At 26.5% G+C, this 19,600-nt stretch overlaps 1 protein-coding gene across 1 annotated transcript; it reads right to left on the bottom strand.

The window, feature by feature from the left end:
* Positions 1-6,795: 6,795 nt before the first annotated feature.
* LOC145836681 (zinc finger MYM-type protein 1-like) lies at positions 6,796-9,334 on the bottom strand. Its single transcript, XM_082944464.1, has 3 exons — positions 9,190-9,334; positions 8,004-8,722; positions 6,796-7,932 (listed from the first exon to the last, which is right to left on the bottom strand). The coding sequence occupies exons 1-3, from the start codon at positions 9,332-9,334 to the stop codon at positions 6,796-6,798; spliced, it is 2,001 nt and encodes a 666-aa protein (XP_082800590.1).
* Positions 9,335-19,600: the final 10,266 nt, after the last annotated feature.

The following is a 19,600-nucleotide window of genomic DNA, read 5'->3' as shown; positions in this document are numbered from 1 at the left end:
AATGCGACAATTGAAATTTTTGAATAAGATGATTAAAATTTAGATAAATCTTTCAATAAGTAATATAACGAAAGTTATAACTTTTATCAAACTTTGCTTTTTAGATTTGAGATATTAAAATTTTTATAGATCGTTTTTTTGTTGTCTTAAAAATAAATTTTGCTTAATAATAAATAAATAAATTATTAGAAGTTAAATTATCTTATAGAAATAGAAGACTATTAAGAAAATGTTTAAAAAACTGTTAATAATTTTAGACATAAAAAATTAGTAGTTTTAAAAAACATGTACAATATTTTTAGGAAGTATATAAAATATTATTAGCATAAAACGATTAAAAAATAACATTTAGTTTTTCATGTAATGGTATAAACTAATTTGACTATTTTTAAAGCGTAGTTCTATAGATTAACTTATTTAAATTAAATACCATAAAAATAAAAATTAGTTATTACCGTTTTTTATTAAGCTAATTTTTTGATTTAACATTGAAAATTATTAAAGCATCACTTGACAATAAACTGCTAAACAAAGCCTTATATCTACTACATACATATTATAAATTAGAAATAAACTGATTAAAATAAGATTCAATAGTCTAACTAGACTTATGCAATGTAGTCAATAGGAATAAGTTGAGGACCGAGTCAAGGTGACAAGACCAAGACCCGAGTTCAGATTGCAAAAACTAAAACGATTATTACAATACAGTATTTTTATTGTATTTTTAACAGAAAATGTTTGTATTATTTTAATGATATAAAACTTTTCATTAAGTAAGTACTATGTTTTATATTCATAACTTTTTATTATAAAGTTTCCAAACTGCTAGAAATCCTTTTTTTTTATAGTTTTTTTTTATTGTGGTTTTACCTAAAATAATATCAATTTAAATTCAATTCTGTAATTTAACAGTATAACTTTCATTATAGAAAAAATATACAAATCATTATCAGTCGAACAATTATTGTTAATAAAAAAACCACAGTTACTTAATAACTTATTACTTTTGTATTATTATGATTTTAGTGATATTAAATTTTGTCGTTGTAATTATCTCCAAATAAAAAATATGGGCAAATTTAAAGTTTATAAATATTATTATCTTAAATTACAACGAAGTATTTTTAATTTTAGTTTAACGCTTTATTCGAAATTTAGTCAAAATCAAAATTTTCGAGTTTAAAATTTCGGAGTTTAAGTTGTTAGAATTTAAATTGTTCGAACTATTATATTGCTAAAAGAGTAGCAGTTTTGTAAAAAAGTAACAACCAAGTTTCAGGGTACCTATTTTACCAGGACTCTTAGAATTCAGGACAATATTTGGAATTTAACATTTTTGAACAAAAATCCTCAATTGTTAAAATAATTTATATTAAAACCAATAAAGCTTTAATTCAAGTAGAAATAACTACTAGTTTCAATTATCGAGATATAATTTAGTTTATTTATTTTATTTAACTAATTTTCAAAGTTTGAAATGTTGGAATTAGGACTGTCAGAATTTTAATTGTCGGATTTTCATTTTTGAATTTAATATGTCGGAATTTGGATTGTCCTTGTTTTAACTGTCGAAATTTAAATCGTCCGAATTTGAGTTGTAAGAATTTGAATTGTTGTAGTTTGAATTGTCCGAATTTGAGTTGTCGAAATTTGAATTGTCCGAATTTGAATTAAAGGAGTTTGAATTGTCGTAATTTTAATTGTCATGTAACCCATAATTTTATTTTAGTTCAAAACTTTTATGCTTCTAAATGAAGTAATATAACAAACTTTTATCACTAAAAATAATAATGATAAATTTTGTAAAAAAAAACGCTTTTTATACTTTAGTAAACAAAATTCAGATTTTTTACTATCTTCAACTACTTCAAACAAAAGAATGAAATAAACCAAAAAGTAAAAGTAAAATCAGTATGTTTAAGATATTATAATGCAACAATAAAAAAGTTTATTACATTACATACAAAAGAAATAGAGAATAAAAGTATTAGATCAAAAAAATTCAATTTATTTATTGATATTAAAAAGTTTTTCCATCTTTAAGTTAGAAGAAAAAACCTAACAGAAAAAATAAAACAGTTCATTCTGGCACGTACTTTTTACTTGTTGTCAAAGCGTTAGTAGACCTTATAAATTTGTATGGAGTGTATCTTCTAAAAACTTCAATAAAAAAAGTTCTAAATCATTAACAAGTGAGCTAAAAGAACAATAAAAATGAAAAATGTTTTTTTAATAATCTATTATATATATAAAATTTCAGGATTAAAAGCAGACGAAAAAATTCAATGTTTTTTTTGTGATCTTGGTTCAAAAATTAAATTAATGTTTAATCTAAATAAACGTGACATAAATATAAAAGAATATTCTTTTTAGTGAAACTTTTGTATTTATTTTAAAAATAAGCGAAATAAGTCAGTGTTTAAGTTCGTACTTTTAAATGACTAAAATGGCTTTATTATTAAAATAGCTGTTATAAACACACTAAACATAGATTTAGCATTAAGAGATATAATAATTGTGGTACCATACCAACATATTGTAGTATGGTATTTATTAGTTTAAATTATTTACTCTATCTTTAATTGTATGATTATGAGTTTTGTTTCTATAGCTTACAGAAAAATTGTGTAGCAATACTTCTTTTTTATTAATATTGTACTACCCTATTTAGATAGATCACAAACATGATAGTTCCTAGTCTTTTTTTTTTTTTGATATTTAAGAGTCATTTATTAAAAAAGATTAAATCTTACAATGACATTTTTTAAAGAATAAAATTTGAAGAAAACAAGGTTTTTTTTTAATTAATTGAAAATATATTTATAAATTTAGAAAATATATATGTTAGTGCCTTTAATAAAATTATAACATACAGACTGTTCATATACTCAGGCTGACACAGCAATTTTTTTCATCACTAAGAATATTTTTGATTAGTAGCAGCGTTTCTAAACTTAGGCTATTTTAAAGCTTTAAAAAATTAAAGCAAACTTAAAAATTTTCATGATATTTGTAAAAACTCAAGCTCACTGGTTCTTTGATTTTGTTGTAAAACAAAGGATACTTTATATTTTTGCCAAATTTTCAAGGTAGTTTTTATGACTTAAAACACTTTATTTAAAGCATATGATTTTGCATTTATACCAAAAATACTTTTACCTAAGTCCTCTGATATATATTATGGATATTGTGTATTTAAGCTTGATTAAAAGTATATATCTTTTAATTTTTGCATGTTGTTACTTCTTTTATTTGTAAAATTAAATTCAGGCTACTAAGATTAAACTCAAGTACATTTATTGCTAAAAGAGTAGCAGTTTTGTAAAAAAGTAACAACCAAGTTTCAGGGTACCTATTTTACCAGGACTCTTAGAATTCAGGACAATATTTGGAATTTAACATTTTTGAACAAAAATCCTCAATTGTTAAAATAATTTATATTAAAACCAATAAAGCTTTAATTCAAGTAGAAATAACTACTAGTTTCAAAAAATATAGTCAAATTATAAGAATATTTTTGTTAGCATTGCATAAAAATTTTAGTAATTTTGTCTTAGTATTTCATTTTATCATAAATTGATTTTTTTACTAAAATAGTACAAAAAACTTGTATCTAAAAAACCTGTAAGAATTTAAAAAACTTGAAAAAAAGTTCTAAAAAACAAGTGGCAACCTTCAAGTTAGTATTGTATAAATTTTTCAATTGATTTAGATAGTTTTATATACCAAAATTACCTTTAATGTAAATGAGATTTTATTTTTTGAAAATTTAATTCCTTTTTTTTTTTAAATCTATGCTTTTTTCTTTTTTTGATATTACTTTATGAAGTTTTACTTGAAGTATGTTACAAACAACTACTATTTTTTTTTGCTTAAAATTTTGCTAATTGCAGTTAATTTTATAGGAAAATTTATTAATTTTTCAAAAAACATAAAACTTAAAAGTCAATTATTTTCCTTATTTTAAAAGCTATCTAACAATTTTTTATTTATTTTAGAGAACGCACCTTTGTCTTTGATTTTAAAAAAAAATTTGGTTTGGGGTTGGAATTATTTCAAGGGGTCCCTCCAAAAATAAAGGTTTTTTTTGTTATTTTTCAATTTTTTTGTTTTTGAACCAAAAATAAATATTTTTTTTTATTTTTTTTTATTTACCCTTATTTTGCATATTATTTAAACTCTTAAATGTTTATTTTAAAAATAATGTTAATCTTTTTTACGATTTGGCCCCAAAGCAAAATGATGTATATTACACTATTATTTGCCTTGGTCATTTCCTAGATAAAAAATTGATAAAAGGAAAAAAAATTAATAAGAATGTGAATTACAACAAATTTAATTAAATTATTTTAGTTTAATTTAGTTTGTTGTAATTCACAATCTTATTAATTTTTTTTTCCTTTTATAAATTTTTTTATCTAAAAAATGGCCAAGGCAAATGATAGTGTAATATACATCATTTTTCTTTTGGGCCAAATCGTAAAAGATATTAACATTGTTTATAAAATAAACATTTAACAGTTTAAATAACATGCAAAATAAGGGAAAAAAATAAAAAATAAATATTTATTTTTGGTTAAAAAACAAAAGAATTAAAAAATAACAAAAAAACCTTTAATTTTTGGAGGGACCCCTTGAAATAATTCCAACCCCAAACCAAATTTTTTTTTCAAATCAAAGACAAAGGTGCGTTCTCTAAAATAAAATAAAAAACTTTTTAGATGGCTTTTAAGATAAGGAAAATAATTAACATTAAAGTTTTATGTTTTTGAAAAATTAATAAATTTTCCTATAAAATTAACTTTATACTCGTTAATTGCAGTGTGACCACTAAACTTGAAATAACCTGGAGTTTGACAATTTAGGCAAAAGCACTTTAATTTTGAAAATTTTTGAGAAAAACCTTGAATTTAAACAGTTTTTAAATGTTAAGTAGTAAAATTTTGAAATGACACAAAAAGTCAATCATATAGATAAGAATAACTTAACATTATCATAAATTTTTTTTGAAATAACACATTTAAATTACCCTTACAGTATGGTATTTCATGTTGTTGTACTATTTGGTTCAGTTTTTTACCTTAAACTTAACTCAAAACTAATATAGACTAAAAAATGTGTACTTTCAAAAACTTTAAGAAATTCATAAAATTTTATAAATATTTGGTTATTGGGTCGCACACCGCAGGTACCTTTTAATGTCTTATCCAGGACAAGTAAAATAGTTTACTAAATGAATGAAACAATGTATTGTTTTTGATAACTAGCAAAAATAAAACATAAGTTGTTTTTATTATTTTTTTTACTTTTAACATTTACTTTATTATATTGTACTGTTTTACTTTGTTAATTTTACAGTTTTTTTTTAGTTGTTATCAGTGGCGTAGCGTGGTATTTTTGTTAGGGGGTGCTGCAGATTGAGTTGTCAAGTTAAAAAATCCCCTAAATTGAAACATTAAAATAAAACTCAAGGAATTAGAAAGAAATAGGGAAATTTAAGCTAAAAGTCTTTAAAATATTAGCTTAAATGCTTCTTAATATGAATATAAAAAAACTTGATATACTTAAAAACAGATATTTTATATTTAATTTCAAAATACGAGAAATTTGATTATTAGTACGTAATGAAGGAAAAAGATTACCATGTTGCTAAAAATTTTTATTATAATACAGTACATAAATTTACAATATATCATACATTGATAAAAAGTTCGTATATATTAACATAATTTAATTATAAGAGCAAAAGAAGTTTTTTTTTTTGGATTTATAAAAAAATTATTTTACATGTTTAAATAACTTCTTACAATACAACTTTAAAAAACATTTGAAAACTACGTATTTAACTATTTAAGCATCAATGCTCTTATAAACAAAAAAAAAAAGGATTTATGTTTAGCAAAATAAAATTAAGAATCAAAAAATATCATTAATAAACATTTTGTAGATTATAAAATTAACTCAAAAAGTAAAGTAACTTTTAAAGCACTTAAAAACAGATTGCTTTAAACAGTGACTTTGTCTCTTTTGAGTTAGTTACTTTATTTTCACCAGTAAAAAATAACATTAAAATTGAAAAAAAAAACCACACTAGAAGGAATTTTCTTTTAAAACTTTTACAATTTAAACACAAAGGTCTTTAAAAAGTTATAGATATCACAGCAGCAAAAAAAAATTGACTTTTTTCTTAAAATAGTTTAACACACTAAAAAAATTAAACACAATTCTACCTACGTTTTGAAACATATATAACTTTAATATAACTTATAAAAACTAAAAAGCACAACTTGGTCATTATTAGCTTTCAATATAGATAATAAACAAATAAAGCAAAATTTGTTTAAAAGGTCTATGTTTGCAAACTAAACAATTACAAGTTGTAAAATAACCTTTAAAAAATTATATCTGGGTCAAAAAATAATTACCTAAAACAACTAACTTTTACTAAAAACATAATTGAAGTTAAGTCGGAATTATTCTTATCATACAAAATTAACAAACAAAGCAGAATCTGAGTAATAGTTCACAATTTGTTGACTAACAAAACTAAAGTTTTAAAATAACCTATAAACATTAACATCTAATTAATGAAATACTAACTAAAAACATATAATGTATCTGAAAAGAAATAAAATATAAAGTTTAGTCAAAAGTAGCATTCAGTACAGCGAATTAAAAATAAAGTAAAATATTTTTAGTAGTTTACTATTTGCAAACTAAAAATATTAAAAGTTAAAAACACAAAACAAAATAAGCTTAATTATGTACTCTCTGTTAATGATAATCAGAAAATTATTTTTTACCTTTATAAGTAAAATGCATCCTTCTTTCTTTTTTCTCAACAAACATTTCTATTACCTTCGAATTAAAACCATCACATTCACTAACTAAATCTCGACCAGTTGATAATACACTTAAAGAATTAAGTCTTGTCTGGCCCATAGTGTTTCTTAGGTAAGTCTTAATTCTTTTTAGAGCTGAAAATGATCTTTCTGCCTCTGTTGAACACATTGGTATTGCTATCAGTATGTTCAACAGCTTTGTGATTTCAGTGAAAGATTTATCCAAGTTGTTTTCTTTCAAGTCAGCTAAAATTTTAACAAGACCGCACTTGTGCATTTCTTTTCGTTTATAAAAAGTATTTAACTCATTAACTAATATTTTCGACTCTACCTCTGGATAGTATGTTTTCACTTCTTCAACCAAATTTGATGGAAATGTAGATATGTACGCGTTGAACTTTTTTTCGTCAAATAACTGAGCAATTCGCAAGTGGCCAGAAAACTTGAACCTTTCTGCCACATTTAGATTTACACTGTCGCAAACCTCTTTTGTAGCAGCAGAGAGGTTTACAGACTCATGATCTGTTATAGTTGAGTTCCGAATTCTAGCAACTGAATTTTTAAAATTGCGAATATGGTCCTCTGCCTTTTTAACTGTCAAACTGGTGCTCTGCATTACCTTGTATAAAATTTCTACTTCAGGCATTAATGCAGCAAATACATTAAGCCAAAAAAGAAATTTATTGTCTTCTAAAGTTTTGATGCAGTTTGAAGCAGCAGAAATTGTTGGCAAACCGTAGCAATCTGAAGAATTAACAATTGATTTAAATCCATTGAGTAATTCATCTAAGTTCATGGCAACTTTGCATACTGTTCTTGAGCTATAATTCCATCGTGTTCTGGAGCCTGAAGGAACAGAGACTTCAATGGCTTGTTTTCTCTCTGGCGATTTGGAAAAAAAGTTTGGAATTTGATCAAGTTTTGCAAAGAAGAGCCTTGCTTCATTGTTGCAACTGCCAGCTCTTGATAAAACCAAATTTTTTTGGTGAGCAGCACAATGTACATAATGTGCGTTGGGGTATACTTCTTTCACCTTGACATGAACTCCTCCAATTCGTCCCTTTATCACTGATGCACCATCATACGTCTGGGCAATTAATTTCTTTTTATTTCCTTGAAAAATGTTGGCTAGCTCAGTCAAAATTACTTCAGAAATACCATCAGCATTAGCTCTTTTAGGTCTAAAAAAACCCCAAAATCTTTCCACAACGTTTCCTTGGTGTGTGTATCTAACAACAATTGAAAGCTGATTTTGGACACTATATCAGTTGTCTCGTCTGCAATGACTGCTATAAAATGTGCTTGTTCTACTTGTGAGACAACTTCTTTTCTATAGACTTTCAAAACACATTCTAGAATCTCATTTTGGAATGTGGCAGACACTCCTAAAAATGCTTTGCTTTTTTCTAAATGACCTTCAAGGTCTTTATCTAGTTTGCTGGCATATCTAAGCAAAGACCTAAAGCCACCAGGATTTAAGGAATTTTCAGTTTCATTGTGGCCTCTTAACGCAATTTCTTGTTGGCCACAAAAAAGTACACTGTCAATTAAAATATTCAGTACTTTTCTGTTTTTTCTCACTTCTTCATTATGTTTTTCAATGCTATCCTGGTAACTTTTACTTAGATAAATTTGGATGCAACTTTTACCTAGGAAGTTGAAAGACACAATGTTGTCCAAATGCTTGGAAGATTTGGCATGAGATAGAGATCTTGCAGCAATTTTGGACAAGTTTCTAAAACCAGTTTTTGTCCAAGCATCTTCACCTCCAAACAGAATACACGGAAAACAGTATAGGGCCATGGACTGTTTACATGCGCAAAGCCATTGGTGCTTGTTGTAATATTCATTGCTGAACTTTCTCTTGAAAGGCTTACCTTTTTAACACAAAAATCTGACATTGACAAAAAACATGACTGTAAAACCATTAAAAAAAATATCTTTTTTTTAGAAAATTAAAATAAATTTACACACTCTATTAATAAAAAAAACTCTTTATTCTCATTATTTGAGTGCTAAAGTTGTTACAAAAACTGACATTGATAAAACTATAAATACCTGAAAAGTATATATATAAAAAACCTCTAAAAATTTCTCCTTTAGTAAAATCTCAGCTAAGAAAATATTAGGATGAAACAATGTTTCAAATATACGCTAGCTCTAAGACTTTAATTTATAGAGCTAATATTTTAGTTAAACTAAAACTGCAATAATCTTTGTAAACATCATAACTTTTTCCTCATAATATATTTTCTTTTTAAAGTAACAAACACATATATAAATAATAATTAAATTTTTTCATATAGTTCAAAATTTTAGCTTAGTCATAAAATAAACTTCAAACCTCTTGATGTACACTCTTGGGTAATTGAAATATCTGGTGTTGGTCTGCTGTTTTTTAACTTGAGCTTCTCAACTTCAGATAAAGCATTTATATCAAGGCGTTTAAGCTGATCCACAGTCCATTCACTATAATTTGTGGCTTGCATGTTGTAATTTTTTAAAACAACCTAAAAAATTATTTATGCTCAGTTCAACTATTTGTGAAAACTTTTACACAGTACTGATATTTCAATGCTAATAATTTATTTTTCACTTTGAAAAGTATCTTGTAGTATATAAGTAATGCTTTCATATAATTGTACAAAAATCTAAGACAAAATTCATTCAAAAACATCTTTATTAAAGCAACAAACAAGTAAAATCGATTTCGGCTAACGCTTTTCAATTACTTTAGTTAGCAACTAATTTTAAGATTAAATTTTGAGTATATAAATAGTTAGAGGTTACATCAGAAAAATCAATTAACACTAATTAGCATAATTGAGCAAAATTAATCAGACATTCACTATTCATAAATGCATATATAAAAACAGTTTATCAGTAATTTAACTAAGACAAACAACATTAAAATAAAAATAAAATAAAAATAAGCGACAAAATTCAAATAAAATCTATAACAACTTATAAAGATTAGATTTATAAACGTATTGTTGCTTACACAATTTAGGTTTACATGTTTTTATAAATAGAGATTCTAAAACACTAAGGTGATAATCGTTACGAGCTTTACTTAAAATTGAAAAGTTACTATCACTATAGTTCTTTGCGCAATCTGAATTGTTTAATAAGTGTTCAGCTATCGCTGATGATCTATTAGATGGTTTTTTTTTAAACCAGTGTCCATCCATCTTCTGAGGGAATTAAAAATGTGTTGGTCCCTTCTAATATGGAATCTTTGAGACGTTCTGCCAATGTACTCACTGTCACAGTGGCACTTGTACATATAAATAATTTTGCTTTTTTCCTGATCGGCAGTACGGTCTTTGCAAATTCCATTTAAGGGCTTTCTTGTAGCATGACTGATTCTTAGTTGTACAGAGTTAAAAGTGGAGTTTACAGTGTATTTTACAGTCTTTTCTAGAGCAGATGCTACTTTACCGAGATATGGCAATCTCAAATATACAGGGCATTTTCTAGGACCAAATTTAACCGGTTTTTCAAATTTTGTGATTGTATTGTTAATTGTCTTTCTGACTATATGCGATGGATAACCAAGAGCTTCAAAAATATTCTTTATTTTATCTAATTCCTCTTCAAACAACTTTTTCGAGCAAATCTTGTGTGCTCTGAATACCAAACAAGAGATTAAACCGAGTTTTTGAGATAAAGGGCAGAATGACTGAAATGGAATATATTGACCAGCAAATGTAGGTTTTCTGTACACAGTGGTAAGCAACTCGGAAGATGTACGCAACAGATGTACATCCAAGAAAGGTAAGCAATTGTCTTTTTCTTTTTCAATAGTAAATTTTAAATTTGGGTGTAAATTCGAAATTTTGCTAAATAATTCATCAATGTTATATTCATCATTGTAAGACACAAAAATGTCGTCAACATACCTAATATAGTTTATTGGTTTTTGATACTTGGAAAAGAGCAATGTTTCAAAGTATCCCACAAAAATGTTGGCTAAAATAGGGCCAAGTGGACTACCCATCGCTACTCCATCTATCTGTTTATAAATATAAGAATTAAATCTGAATTCAACATTTTTTACTGCCATGTTTAACATACTAAGACAAACATCTTTTGGAATAGAAGGAGCTGTAAGACCAGAATTGTAAAGTTCATTTAGACATATATTTATAGTTTCATCCACTGGGACATTAGTAAAGAGGCTTTTTATGTCAAAAGAACACATGTTACTTGGTAAAAAAGCATTTTTTCTTATGACTTCAACGAATGAGAAAGAGTCTTTATCACAGAAAGTGGAATACTTACTGGAAACTGGTTCGAGGATTTTGATTAGAAGCTTTGAAATTTTATATTGTGCAGAGCTACTCATATCTAAAATAGGTCTTGTTGGAACACCGTCTTTGTGAGTTTTAGGTAGTCCGTACAGTTTCGGACACTGAGAACCTGAAGGTCTAATAGACTCATACAAATCCTTAGAAATATAACCTTTGGCATACCAACCTCTGAGCTTAAGTTGAAAAGCTTTTCAACTTAAGCTCAGAGGTTGGTATGCCAAAGGTTATATTTCTAAGGATTTGTATGAGTCTATTAGACCTTCAGGTTCTCAGTGTCCGAAACTGTACGGACTACCTAAAACTCACAAAGACGGTGTTCCAACAAGACCTATTTTAGATATGAGTAGCTCTGCACAATATAAAATTTCAAAGCTTCTAATCAAAATCCTCGAACCAGTTTCCAGTAAGTATTCCACTTTCTGTATAAAAGACTCTTTCTCATTCGTTGAAGTCATAAGAAAAAATGCTTTTTTACCAAGTAACATGTGTTCTTTTGACATAAAAAGCCTCTTTACTAATGTCCCAGTGGATGAAACTATAAATATATGTCTAAATGAACTTTACAATTCTGGTCTTACAGCTCCTTCTATTCCAAAAGATGTTTGTCTTAGTATGTTAAACATGGCAGTAAAAAATGTTGAATTCAGATTTAATTCTTATATTTATAAACAGATAGATGGAGTAGCGATGGGTAGTCCACTTGGCCCTATTTTAGCCAACATTTTTGTGGGATACTTTGAAACATTGCTCTTTTCCAAGTATCAAAAACCAATAAACTATATTAGGTATGTTGACGACATTTTTGTGTCTTACAATGATGAATATAACATTGATGAATTATTTAGCAAAATTTCGAATTTACACCCAAATTTAAAATTTACTATTGAAAAAGAAAAAGACAATTGCTTACCTTTCTTGGATGTACATCTGTTGCGTACATCTTCCGAGTTGCTTACCACTGTGTACAGAAAACCTACATTTGCTGGTCAATATATTCCATTTCAGTCATTCTGCCCTTTATCTCAAAAACTCGGTTTAATCTCTTGTTTGGTATTCAGAGCACACAAGATTTGCTCGAAAAAGTTGTTTGAAGAGGAATTAGATAAAATAAAGAATATTTTTGAAGCTCTTGGTTATCCATCGCATATAGTCAGAAAGACAATTAACAATACAATCACAAAATTTGAAAAACCGGTTAAATTTGGTCCTAGAAAATGCCCTGTATATTTGAGATTGCCATATCTCGGTAAAGTAGCATCTGCTCTAGAAAAGACTGTAAAATACACTGTAAACTCCACTTTTAACTCTGTACAACTAAGAATCAGTCATGCTACAAGAAAGCCCTTAAATGGAATTTGCAAAGACCGTACTGCCGATCAGGAAAAAAGCAAAATTATTTATATGTACAAGTGCCACTGTGACAGTGAGTACATTGGCAGAACGTCTCAAAGATTCCATATTAGAAGGGACCAACACATTTTTAATTCCCTCAGAAGATGGATGGACACTGGTTTAAAAAAACCATCTAATAGATCATCAGCGATAGCTGAACACTTATTAAACAATTCAGATTGCGCAAAGAACTATAGTGATAGTAACTTTTCAATTTTAAGTAAAGCTCGTAACGATTATCACCTTAGTGTTTTAGAATCTCTATTTATAAAAACATGTAAACCTAAATTGTGTAAGCAACAATACGTTTATAAATCTAATCTTTATAAGTTGTTATAGATTTTATTTGAATTTTGTCGCTTATTTTTATTTTATTTTTATTTTAATGTTGTTTGTCTTAGTTAAATTACTGATAAACTGTTTTTATATATGCATTTATGAATAGTGAATGTCTGATTAATTTTGCTCAATTATGCTAATTAGTGTTAATTGATTTTTCTGATGTAACCTCTAACTATTTATATACTCAAAATTTAATCTTAAAATTAGTTGCTAACTAAAGTAATTGAAAAGCGTTAGCCGAAATCGATTTTACTTGTTTGTTGCTTTAATAAAGATGTTTTTGAATGAATTTTGTCTTAGATTTTTGTACAAGATATGTAGTACTAAAAAGTTATTTCATATAATTTCTAATGCTAATTTTTGTTATAAAAAAATGATAGCCCCCTATGTCCTTAACAAACTTTCTATATATGTACTTAATATTAAATGACTTTTTCATTTAAAATAAATGCTTGAAAATTTTTAGTTTAAATACAGGTTGATATAAGTTTAACTATGAGAATTATCTTTTGTTGTGTAAGTAAGAATTTTACAGATAAAAAACCTATTTTACTTTATCTTACCTTTTCCTTTATTTTCAGCAATTGTTAAAAAAGTTTTTAGCAAATTATTTAAGATTGTTAGCTACATATTGCTTATTTTAATATTAAAAATTATCAAAAAACAAAATTACTTGTATTTGAAAGAAATTAAATTATTATATGTAAATAAGATAGGTAGCCTTTATTTTATTTTATTTTAAGGTAATCTGGAATAAAAAATTATGATATTTGAAAAATAAAAAATTTAATGACCATTTTTTTAAAGAATTATCAATAAAACACACAAAAAACTATTAAGTTTTGTAATATTTTTAATAATGTCCTTTAAAATCTTGTTAAAACTTTTGGCTTAAAAATATTTTTTTGTAGATGTGTTGACCACTGGGTTTTGATCTTGCAACATTCACTTCAAAAACTAAACTTTACTTTCTTTGTACTCAGTGTGTTTACATTTAGTAGCTTTGTCAATGTATAATGTTCAAAAACTTATTAGCAGTATATTCATATTCACTATATTCATTATATTCAGTTTAATTCACATAGCGCTGCATTGAATGCAGCTCTAAAAATAAGCTTTTCAACAACATTTTGTGTAGAAAATTTGTATATGTTTAAAATGCAGCGTACACAGTTTTAGCTTGCAGCGCCAGCCATTGAACCGAATATTTGAAGATTGAATGTAAAATTTAAAAAACTAACAAATTTATCGTCAAGTTCAATGAAAAAAAGCAGAAAAACTGAAGTAAAGGGAAATTTTCTTTTTTCTTCTTTTTTTTTTTGAATAGGTGGGACTGCAGCTCCAGTGTGCCACCCCACGCGACGCCCCTGGTTGTTATACAAAATATTCTGCCAGCCAATCTACTTAAAGGTAACTAACTCTACGAGCGTGAACCTGGCTTGAATGGTTTTTTTTTGTATTTTTTTTTAACAAAACTTTAAAACCATTTATTTTCAATTTTTTTAATGCTAACTTGGAACTTATATCTTTATTCTAAGAACGTTCTTTTTCTTTGCTTTTCACGATAACTTCTATCGAATTTTGGTTTTACTTTTGTAGTGGGTTCCTATTTTTACATTATATTGTTACCAACCTATTTCTTCAAAATATATATTTTTTTTTCACTTTTAATATTAACATACCTTATTAAACTTAAAGACGTTATTAAACTTTTTTTTATTTGTTTTTAAATTATTTTTTTTTAACCTTAATTTTTCAGCAAAATTCCAAATTTGCACAATTTTCGTTTTTTGGTTCATATAATATTTCTATATTAATTTTTACTTTTAATGAAGCTATATATTAAACTTTAATGACGTCATTAAATTTTTTTCTTTATTTATTTTTTTTTTATATATAATCCATACAAGTTTTACCTAAATTCTTAGCACTTGGGTACTTTGTTTACATAATTTGAGGAATAAAAAATTGTACGGATCATAAATAAAAAAACAATAATAAATTAAAAAAATATATATTTAACAAACACAATATGCGAATCAGTTATTCATGTATGGCGAATTTGGAGAGATTAATTAAGTCACATAATCAAAGGATTTTAAACAAAAGTAATTTAATCAAAAATCAGTCTAATTGCGCTGGTGGCTGTAAATATAATTTGAAGGGGGACAATTGCCGGTCAGAGAACATTATTTACAAGGCATCAGTTAACTCTGACCTTGAAAAGAAGTTCTACATCGGCTTATGCTCCACTCAATTCAGATTTCGGTATGCCAACCATAAAAAATCCTTTAAAGGTGGTGTATACGAAAATGAAACTGAGCTTTCGAAGTATGTTTGCGGCCTTAAGCGCAAAAACATTGATTTTAAATTAACTTGGGAGTGATAAAAAGAGCACAGCCAATAGCAGATGGTAACAACCCTGTTTGTTGGCTGTGCTTAAAAGAATCAACAGCCGTTATGTATGCGTTAAAAAAGGAAGGTTGTTTAAATAAGAGATGTTTAAATAAGAGGAGCGAATTTATATCGTCTTGTCGACATATGAAAAAGCTTCTCTTAAAATACAACAAATTTTGAAGTATTTTATAGTCAATTAACTGTTGTTTTCGTTAATTTTAGTTGTTTGATTAGTTAGATGGTAGATCGATTTTTGTACTGAATATTTGTAATGTGCAATATTGAGTCATACTGTTTTTTGTTTTTTTGCATAACTTTTGTATCTTTGTTTAGTACAGTGCTTTTTATTTTAAATTTTACTGGCTGATGATTAAAGCTTTATGAAAAATTATAGCTTTATTAAACATAAGTACCAGAATTTTTAAAATCGCCATTTCAATAAATTATTTAAAAGCCCTTCAAGTGGGCTCAGTAGAAGGTGTTTAAGTTTGAACATTAACCTTATTATATATATATATATATATATATATATATATATATATATATATATATATATACAGTTTATTGAATGACAAACAGAAAACCTCAAATACTTGGTCCTATGACCTGTTGCACGATGAACTTTTCGGTTATAGGGCCGCACACCACAAATACCTTTTAATTTACTTTACTTATGTTGTAGTGTTTTATTTTGTAAATTTTACAGTTTTTATTAGTTGTTATATAAAAACTTCTGCCATTTAATCTACTTAAATATAATTTAGGTAACTTTTTCTAAATATAAGATATAAAATCCTATACTTGCAATTCCGCTCACAGTGATTTAAATACTTATACAAGGTATTATTATTTATAAGTCAAAAGCAATGACTCTAAATAACTCTAGGGTAGCTATTCGGTTTTTTAAACTACTCTCCGGTTTTATGTTTTTCTTCCAGGTTTATGAGAGCACAAGTTTTCTTTTTAACTTTTAATTAAAGATTAAGTTTAAGATAAATTGTTTTATAATATAAAAACATAAAAAATATCTAGTAATGTTACTTAAAGTGTGTATTGTAATAAGTATAACGCTAAACCAAAGATTCTTAACCTTGGATAAATTTAAAAATTGATATTAATTTAATTATTTCATATATAAAAATTGCGCAAAATTTTAAGTTTTTCCACGTTTACTAAAATATAAAAAACTCTAGATAAACTTTATAAACTTATAAGATACAAAGGTGAAAATTAACTACTTGTCTAAAAATTAATACTCTACTAATAAGATTTAGCTTGTAGCTCTCAAAATGCTGATAGTTTTATTGTTTTTTAACAAAAAATAAATAAAGATGCTCAAAAAAATTTGGTCTAAGGACTTGAATGTTCGAAAAAACCTCTAGGTCATTGAGTTGTACACAACCTGATAGTTGTATATTATAATACAAGAGTTTAGCTTTCCACACGGTTTTAGTAAGCCCAGTGGGAATTTTTTTTAAGAATGTTCTGATTTTATGCTCAGATAATCTTTATTTTATAGAAGTTGCACAAAGAACATTTCTTCAAAGATTTTAGTTTAAAAAGGTTTAGATAGTTAAACCTTACTATACTAGAAAATGAACTGTAAAGACAAAATCATTTAAACTTCTGACTTTCTCTGCCAACTTGAAAACATTCAAAATATACTTTGGTTAATAAAAAAGTTTTAAATCTACGGTTTGTAAAAACTTTAAAAACTTTCTTGCATGTTTAGAAAAAACTTACTTAGTTGATATTAGCCTATAAAAAATAGAACAAGTTTAACATTAACTGCTTTTAAAAGTATGACATATATTTTAAAATAATACATTAGTAGATTTAGATGCTACTTTTATTAAACTATTTCTCAATAATGTGATTTTTTACATACAGTTATGGTTTAACTATTTGTGTTTAGATGGTCTTGCAGTTAGTTTAAGTCGTGTTTAATTGGAAATTTGAGTTTACACAAAACCCTTTTTTAACCTTTATTAATATTTAATTTTAGTGTAACTTAGTAACTATCAATTAAAAATTCTAAAACTAATAATTCAAATATATTTTATGTTTTACATTTTATCCTTCTTCTAGTAAGTAAAACAAAATCAATTAATTGGTTTATGAAAGAACTTTGTTTAGTGCAAAGTTATAATTATTTTTTAATTTTCTTAGCTTAATTTATACAAATATAAAATACTAATACCAATTTATAAGTTAAAATACTTAAAGTTTTACTATTTAGTCAAGAATTCATTAAATCATCGATGTTCATAAAAAAATATTTAAAGTAATCTTTAAAAGTAAAGAAACAACACTTTATTTTTTACAAATAAAACTTTTTAGATGGTTTTTATTCTTAATATTAAAAGTCTTTTATATGTATGTGAAACTGATTATAAAATTAACTAAAAAAACAAATTCAAAAACTTACAATTTAGAAACAATTACAGAATTTATCATAAAATGAAACCAAGCTGTACTACTGAAGTTACCACTCCAACAGGAAAGTTTACTTTTCACTTCCAAAGAATGTCATATTGTGAGGCAAAGAAATTTTGCGCTGCAAAAAATGAAATTGTAGCGCCAATCACCAACATAAATGACTATGACGCAATCAATAAGGTAGTGAGAAGTGGCAACTTTCCTGGGTGCGGATTCCACACTGGATGGCAGGAATATTTTATTGGCCTCGATGTGACCCCCTGTGGTAAAGGTAAACAGGACAGAGTGTTTACAAACGGGGAAGTCTGGAACGAAGCCGTCCATGGAAAACTTTACATTGACACTGCTGATAGCTTGAATGAGCCTTGCGTGTTTGCTTCTTACTCAGTAATGTACAGCAAACCAACTTTGGGACGCTGGCCAAACTGTCGCCAAGGGACGTTTAAATTCATATGCTTGAAACCAGCAGTACCAGTAGACGCTCAAGTATCAAGCGAATCTTGCAATTCTCAATCAGAAGCTCTCAAGTCAAGCGGGAACAATCAGAGCTTTTTCGCTCTTGGACTGGTCGTATGTTTGGCTTTAGTTGCAGTGGTTTTCGCTTTTGTTGCGGTCAAGTATTTCAAAAAATACCGTGCAGTTGAAGAAAAACAAGCAGAAGTGAAAAACTTACTTAAATAAATTACAATGCTTACAGAGTTGTGATAGTTAGTTACAAAGTTAATAAATTATAGGACTAAAAGGTATTTTCACTTCTTTGTATAACTATCAAAGCTTATTCTATTTTGCTTTATGTAATTGTGAAGCTAATAAGATAACTTTTAGTGGAATAAATAATTATTACGGTTTTATAGACTCTTTAAAAATGACATTTACTTGTAAAATTGTATGATAATATAGAAAACTAGTGTTAAAGAACAGCTTTTTTTGTAACCTTAAACGTAGTTATGAGATTTTTATGAGAAAACAATTACAGTAACATCTCGCATCTTTACGCACTCGTGACGTTACACACTCTCGTTTAGTTACGCATTTGAGAATTCTAAAAAATTCAAACAATGAAAATTTTAGCTTTTTAACATTGCACATATTAGGTGTGTTATATATATTAATGTAAAATATGTTTTTAGATGCTAACTCACTTCACTAAATCTTTATACTTTGTAAACTTATGTTCCTTGACTAATTGAAAAACATTTAGTTACACCTCAGTATATCAGAAATTTTGTTAGCAATAAAAGATTATGTTAAAATTCTAAAATACATATGACTGTGTTAAATAATGGAAGTATAATGAAATAATGAGAGTTTGTAACACAAGTAAATAATACAGTACTTTTGCCCTATATATGTAAAAACATCTAAAAAATAAATTTAATGAAACTCCCAGCAAAAAGTAGCAGTGATACTAAATAATTATAGAACTTAGACTTAAAACAAATCTAAATTGTTTTTTTTAGTAGACATATCACTAATTTTAATTTTACGTTTTTTAGTTTAAGTTCTTCTTCTGTAACACTTGCTTTGCACAGCAATTTGCTAAGTAGACTAGAATATAAATGTCAAGTATCAAATAAGTCAGATATAAGTAAAGATCAAGATAAAATCAACTTATTATTAAAATTATTAAAGTTTTTCTACAAGTGTTACTGTTTTATATAAGATTAAACCCCTTTTTTTACAGTATAGTTTTATCTTTTGTCTACAAATTTTTAAATTAAGTAAACAAATGTTTTAAAGTGGGAAAGTCCTCAGTCTGCTTTTAACTAGAAGCAATATCAAAAAACAGCCATTATAGTAAGTATATTTGGTACCTCTCGTATCTTTACGATCTTTCATATCTTTACCCATTCTCTGTCGACACAATGTGCG

This window comes from Thalia democratica, chromosome 5 (genome assembly GCF_965202585.1).
Source record: "Thalia democratica chromosome 5, ktThaDemo2.hap1.1, whole genome shotgun sequence".
NCBI classification, from domain to species: Eukaryota; Metazoa; Chordata; class Thaliacea; order Salpida; family Salpidae; genus Thalia; species Thalia democratica.
Note: the sequence above shows the minus strand (reverse complement) of the source record. Positions and strands in the feature narration are given on the sequence as shown.